General features: G+C 33.9%; 1 protein-coding gene across 2 annotated transcripts in view; it reads left to right on the top strand.

The window, feature by feature from the left end:
* The window catches only part of ITGB1 (integrin subunit beta 1), a 28,322-nt gene extending 24,122 nt beyond the window's left edge, over nucleotides 1-4,200 (top strand). For both annotated transcript variants that reach the window (XM_021715964.1, XM_008064883.2), the window contains one exon: nucleotides 2,946-4,200. Coding sequence is in view for 1 of the 2 variants with exons in the window: in XM_008064883.2 (XP_008063074.1) it covers nucleotides 2,946-3,011 (66 nt within the window). In the remaining variant the exon portion in view is untranslated. The remainder of the gene's footprint in view (nucleotides 1-2,945) is intronic.
* The last annotated feature ends 3,455 nt before the right edge of the window (nucleotides 4,201-7,655 follow it).

The raw sequence follows: 7,655 nt of genomic DNA on the forward strand, positions 1-7,655 counted from the left end.
TCTCATCCACTCACCTCAGCCTCCCAAAGGCGTGGGATTACAGGCTGAGCCACCGAGCCCAGCTAATAGGAGACTTTTAATTCAATCTCTTTATATTGTTTACTTAATTTTTTGGCTAAAATGTTACTTCTTGTGCCACAATAAGCATTTTGTGTAATTCAAGAAGCAAAAGTTTGGTAAAAAATTTTTTTATGCATTATTGACGTCCAGGCAAATTAATGGTTCCAGATTATTCTAAGAGATGTTTTCTCAAGAAAAATTAAAGTAGAAATTAACAATAGAAATTAATGAATGAGCATGAAGAAATTAAATCATGGACATGGATTGTAAAGTACTTTTCTGATATGGGACCAAGGTTTGCCAGTCATTATGTTATTAGCATATTTGGGATAATAAGCAGACAGTGTAATTATTTTGGCACATAAGACTACCATGTAGGGACATTAAAAAGAACATCATCAACTTAGAGCAGTTAAAGAGGAATGGAAAAATTGTCTTTCCTCATCTACTGTTAGGCAGATTTGGATGTGGATTCCAGTCTCCCACAGTTATCTATTATATACCTAATGCATTATAGAAGTGGTTCTATAGCTACCTGTCAATCATTCCAGAGTGAGCACAATGATAATATTTTACTGAGCAGAGGGCTTCATTCCAGAATAGAACCCTATTCTTGTGATTTAAATAAGCTTTGGCTTTTGCTGGGGTGGGGTTGCACTCTGAATAATGGAAACGAATCTGAATTATTTTAGCTTATCTCCATTTAAAACAATGCCTAATACAGATAGTGAGTTTAATTTTACCTCTAACCTTGCATGTTAAACTTTTGTTTGGATGGACTTTGAAATAATAAATGTAAATGTTTGTGTATATGCAAGAATACACTTTTCTCCAAAGGTAAGTTCTTCTGTATTATACTTTGGATTCATCCATAATATAGGGCTTTTTTCCTTTTTTTTTTTTTTTGTCTTCAGTTTTTTGTTCTTCCCTTATAATTCTTAAGTATTAAATACTAGATTTATCTAATGCATTGTTTTAAATAAACTGAATTATATGGTAATTTACTTTCCTAACATATTTGAAAGAATGGGCAGTGCTAGCCTCATATGCAGATATGAGTATGGGAATGGTGAGTTTAATTTGTATTCTGACTTTAAGATGGTAGTTACTGGGATCCTATTTCCTGATGTCCATTTTGAAATGTCTGCTGGAATGACTATAATATATGAGCTCCAATTGGGATTAGAACTCAGAATTTGATATTGTATGCAATTGTATAATCCAGGTCATATGATGTTTGTTTTCTGAGGGATCTTAAGTTCCTGCAGGTTTCTGAAACAATGAGTCAGGTTATATTTTGAGGAGGAATGGGGGTAAGGGCTAAGGTATTAGTATTCAGACGAGCTGCTGGGCTGATGTCACAGTGGCTTATTTGTGTCGTGCAGGACCCAGCCTTTGTACACTTTCCCTCAGTGGTTTCCATTTATAGAATGACGTTCATACTTTTTAGCTTGGTCTTTTAGGATTAGGCACTGCCTTTCTTTCTTGTCTCCTCTCCCTTCCCCATACAGTATTTCAAGTCGTGATTCATACATACGCACGTACAAACTTCTCATGTATATAGATTTCTACATAAATGTGTCATCCTTTTCCCTACATCTTGACTTCACATAACTTTTATCTTTCTATAATTTATCTGTAGTCAGTTTTACTATGAAAATATTTCTAATCGTCTCTTAGATAAAGGTAATCACTTTTTTCTTATAATATTTGCAGATTATGTCTGTAACTCTATTTTGTATTATATCAGAGTACCTTATTTTCATGTCTGTCACCCACAATCTATATCATTCCCTGAGGGCAGAAATGTTATGACAAAAGCCAGATCCAAATATAATCTGCAGTGAAGTATGTATAAAATTTTTTTTAAAAACCACTTTTTGATGCTTTTTATAAATGTATGTTTTCAAAATCACCTGAAAATGGTTCTGTAGTGAGATAAAACTAAACATTGCAAAATCATAATTTTTGCCTAAAAAAAGTATTACCCTAGTAGTTAACAGGTATTTTTGCTTTCTACTTAGCCACAGTTTCCTCTGATAAAGGTTAGTTTGGCCACATTTCTCACTTTGCCGTCAAGTCTACTTTCAATTTACAACAACAGGAGTAAAAGAATACTATAGCAGATCTTTAAACGTAGCACTTGGCATAAAATAATTTTTAAATAAAATGCTATATAGGATTGTGTGTTATTTTTCTACTTGAAATATCACTGTCAGTGTATTTTTGGATCTTGAAAGGTCTCTTGCGTTTATGGGTTGGAGTGCACTTTCCACACTTGATTTCAGTATTCTTTAATAAAGCAAAGCATGGCAGTAAAACATTTTACCATTATGTTGTTGAGAATAACAGCTACTTTGTGAAGAATGGGATTTTAGTTAACATTCCAAGCAAATTTGCAGTGTGACTTGAGGGAGCCATAGCATGCTTTTCCTGAAAACTGCATGGGTAACTTCTGTGAAAGTACCCCTCACTCACAGCATGAAAGCCACGCGTTGTCAAGCACTTTTTCTGCACAGTAAAGGATAAGAATTAAGCCATTGATGGCAGCAGAGTTCATACTTCCATAAGACAGGCATCACTAACCAGTTCAGAAGAGAGAATTCATGATAACACATTCCCTGCCCTGGAGGACTTTCTTAAATCAACTCTCTAATGAAGGAAGGAGTCAAGGATGTACTAGTGCCAGGTAACAGGGACATCATTAGCCTTGTAGAGCAAAGCTTTCATTTTTATATAAGCCATTATTAACTAATGCCTTTAATACAGTTGTGCTATCTGGACAGATAAAATAGAAGTGACTTTCAAAAATGACTGTAACTTTCGATCTTGATTTGTAAAACAATACATGATTTTAGTAATAATTTTTCTCTTTTTCTTTTTAGGGTGAAAATCCTATTTATAAGAGTGCCGTGACAACTGTGGTCAATCCGAAGTATGAGGGAAAATGAGTACTACCTGTGCAGATTTCACAACACTGAATGCAAAGTAGCAGTTTTCATAGTCACAGTTAGGTAGCTTTAGGGCAATATTGCCATGGTTTTACTCATGGGCAAGTTTTAAAATGTACAGTATGTATAATTTTTAAAATTTTTTATTATTTTGAAGATAATGTTATAATCCGTGCCAGGGACTGACAAAAGACTTGAGACAGGATACTTATCCTTGTCAGCTAAGGTCACATTGTGCCTTTTTGACCTTTTCTTCCTGGACTATTGAAATCATGCTCTTATTGGGTCAAGTGATATTTCTACAGTGGTTGAAAGGGCAATAGTAATGCGCATGATGACAGTTTCTATTAATCATATATCAAAACTGATTTTTAGCTTTACAGATACATCAGTTTTCAGTTATGCGGAATCCAAAGTAAAATGTCCTGCTAGCTAGTTGAAAATTGTTTGAAATCTATTATTTTGCTGTTCGCTTGTTAGACATGACTGATGACATATTGAAAGACAAACATGTTGAGAGTTACTGGTGTAAAATAGTTTTGAAATACATACAAAGAGTTGATCTACAAAGGCCATGGGAAAAATTCAGAGTTAGGAAGAGAAACCAAATAGCTTTAAAAACCTGTGTGCCATTTTAAGAGTTACTTAATCTTTGGTAACTTTTATGCCTTCTCTTTATAAATTCAAGCCTTACATAAAAGTACTGGGAAATTTTCTGCTAAAAAGTCCTTGGTTTAGCACTATTTACATAAAGGCCATAACTTACAAAGTATTTGCTGAATGGGGACCTGTTGAATTGAACTTATTTTTATTGTATTATTTTTATTTTGTTTAATGCCTGGTGCTTTTTATCACATCTTCTAATCTTTGTATTTGTTTGCAATTTTGGGGTAAGACTTTTTTATCAGTACTTTTTCTTTGGAGTTTTGGTTGTAAATTTGCCTTTTTAATGAACATGTGAAGTTGTACTGTGGCTTATGTAACAGCTGTCCCTTACGCAAGTCTTACTTTCATTTAGTGCCATAACAGACCACTGTATATTGACTTCTTACTGTTTGAGTTGCCCGTCTTGTTTCATACTAGTCACATTCTTGTTTTAAGTGCCTTTTAATTTTAACAGTTCACTTTTTACAATGCTATTTACTGAAGTTATTTATTAAATAAAAATGCCTGAAATACTTAAGTTGGATGTTTGGCTCTATATTGATATGTTTTGTCAGTATATATGCATAAGGTTTTTATAGGTTAAAGAAGTTGGGGAAAACATTTCTGATTGATGGAAATTTTACTTAAGGAGCTAAAACACAATTCTTTGAAAAAAATATACTAGAGACATAAAGCAAGCAGTATGGAAAAATACGGACTTTAAGACTATCTTTGCACTCCGTAAATAATACTGGACAGATTCTTAATCCCCTGTGCTGGGAGAGAGAGGTTTCTTCACTGTATTACGCAGAATTAACTTAATGAATATTATCTTAAGTCATTACTAGAAGGTGGATTATATCATTTTATTTAAGATATAGATAGAGCATTGTTACTTGCCTAAGAAAAAATTTTTTCATTTGGCTTTGGTTTATGTATTTTTGAAAGTATACATTCATAAATAATATTTATGTAAAGCTTATTAAAAGAACTGTATAGTTCTTTCTTGAGCATGCAACAAATGTCAGAAAAACTTGGGGGAGAACACTGTATTAAAAGTTTCAACCTCACCAGCCTCTCAGATTTACAATATCCTCTCACATCCTTGCTAACTGGTACTCTTTTTACTTAATCCACTTAAATGGGTTTCCTAGCTTAGATTTAGATGCTTTAAGCATCTCTGAGGTGAGAATTTTAAAAATTTTTAGCATAGCATATTGGCACACACCTGTACTCACAGCTGCTCAGGAGGCAGGACAATCACTTGAGCCCAGGAGTTTGAGCTGTGGTTTCACCATTGCACTCCAGACTAGATGACAAAGTGAAACTGTCTCTGAAAAAAGTAAAAAGAAAAAAAGGAATCCTATATTTATACTAGTTTGTGAGCTCCATGAGAAACTATAAGGTCCTCGTGTGTTTATTTACTCCATGTCACCCTGTTTCATCTTGTTTGCCACCATCTGCCCACCCACTTGGCTTAACTCATTTCCTTATGCCTTAGGCATAATTGATAAAATTGAATTATATATTTCTACCCAGAACTCTGTTCTTATAAAGAGGTTTTTAAATAAATAATAAAGTAATGAAGTCGATCTTCTATATATGCATGATGTTTTTCCTGACATACGTCCTTAAGGCTAACATATGGTGAATTTTTAGATTTTTGTATTGCAATGTATTAGACAAAAAATTTTCTGACTATAGAAATCTGTTTTTTGGAAGCTGGAGGAATTGTTTAGAGTTTATTTCTCATGCTGACTGTAAGATCATTGACATTTGAATAATTTTAGGCTTGAAACTAACTATTTCAAAATACAGTCTGACAGATGGATCATTATATGTCAGTATATCACATTGACATGCATTGATTGAATCCACATTGGAGATGGTCACTAAAATATTTCATATTTTCCTAGCAACAGTACATTTTGATCTCCAGTGAAACACTTCAAAAGCAAGAATCCTAAAAATGAAATAAGTTAAAATTTTTCCTGTCTAAACTATATTCTAAAAATTTACAATATATTTAGTATTATTAATATATTATTTGGTCAGTGCCATATGTTAATAGTAGCATATTTTGCAGCAATTCCTGATATTTTACATTGTCTTACTCTTTTGCAAAGTATTACTTTATGACTTTCCTTGATACAGATCCTCAGATAAGACCTGAGCCACATAAACAGTTTATAATACCACTTTTTAAAAAATCGCACACTGTCAACTTTTTATTTCAACCTGGAATCAACATTTTTCCTCTCTGTTACCTGCTAGAGTTTGAGAGAGACGCTTGAATGGAGACCAATAGTCTTTTTTTTTTTCCTATTTCCTTGAAGGTTTAGATATTTCTGACCTTATATACTTAAAGAAGCTCAGAAACAGAATGAGTATCTCCAGGATTTTTTGAGTCTGTAAAGATACTTCACTGACATTTTAGAATCTCTCTCATGTCCCAATATTCTTCTGAGAATTTAGGGGTAGGTGGATGTGGCTTTAGAGTGATCAGTGGGAGCAAATTTTCAAGACTCCACTGCTGTGAGGGTGATGTATCATCTAATCTAGAACCTTTGGGGAACAGAAATGCTATGAGAAAGTGTGAGACAAATATTACTATCAAGTTCACTGATAATGGCAATTCTTACATTCATTTTCTTCTGTAATCTAAATCTTCACTGTTTTAACTATATTAAGATTTATATGAAAATTTTAAGGCTTGAAAGTTCCCATAAAAAGCCAATAGTGATAATTTTATTTGACTTTCATTCTACTACTTATTCTAGGTTTATGGTCTTATTAGGACTAATTCTAAAACAGACGCATATAAACAAGTAGCTTATGGATCACTTTGTAAATGGAAACTATTCAGGAGATTGAAATCCCATAATTTAATCCATTGCTTAATTTAAGTTTACAGAAGAAGTGGTTGTCTATTTTTTTGCGCAGTAGTCAATATATTATGGACTTTACATATTGATAACAATATTATATTAAGTTTACCTACTGACAAAAATTATCCCTGGAATATCAGTATTCAGTGTCCTGCAATAGCCAACTGACTGGCCCCTTAGCAGCCATGAGGACAGGAACCTGTGTATTTTGATTTACCATTATATCATTAGAACAATGTCTGGCACAGAGTAAGGTAGGTGAACAATAAGTATTTGTTGACTAGGTTGATTTTTTCCCCATAATTTACTATCAGCATCTACAATGATACACTGACCTTCCTGCCAGTTCCTGTAGATGAACTCTGCATTCCAAGGTCAATTCTTCCACGTGTTTACTGATGACATCTCCTCTTGCCTACTAATAATGCAGTTCTCTCCTGCATTATTAATTTTCACCTCTCTTCTGGAGCATTCCTGTCAGTGACAAACACGCTGTAGTTGCATCTCTTTATTTCTTCCCTTTTACAACTCAGGAGAGTTGTCTTATCCATATACCTGTGACCGATTGATTTTGGACAAAGGTGCCAAATCCATTCAATGGGGAAAGAAAAATGTCTTAAGCCAGTTAACTGGATTTCTACAAGCAAAATAATAATGCCTCACACCATATACAAAAATTAAATTATGAGAGCTAAAACCGTAAGACTTTTAGAAGAAATGTAAGGGCATATCTTCATGAACATTTGGGCATCAGAGGACATTAATCAAGAAAGTGACAAGGCAACCTAAACAATGGAAGAAAATATAAGTTACGTATCTCATTAAGACAAATGACCCAATTGGTACACACATGACCAACAAGCACCTGAAATAAAATCATTAGCATTTGGGGAAATACAAAATAAAACCACAATAGGATATCCCTTCACACTAGGATGACTATAATTTTTTGTTTTTATGGGGAGTCTCATTCTTGCCCAGGCTGGAGTGCAGTGGCACACTCACGGCCACCCCAGTGTTGACCTGCTGGGCTCCGGTGACCCTTCCGCCTCAGCCTTCCACGTAACCGAAACTACAGGCATGCGCTACCATGACCAACTAATTTTTGATT

The sequence above is a fragment of the Carlito syrichta genome, unplaced genomic scaffold (genome assembly GCF_000164805.1).
Source record: "Carlito syrichta isolate Samal-C Ts95f unplaced genomic scaffold, Tarsius_syrichta-2.0.1 Scaffold308097, whole genome shotgun sequence".
Taxonomy (NCBI): Eukaryota; Metazoa; Chordata; class Mammalia; order Primates; family Tarsiidae; genus Carlito; species Carlito syrichta.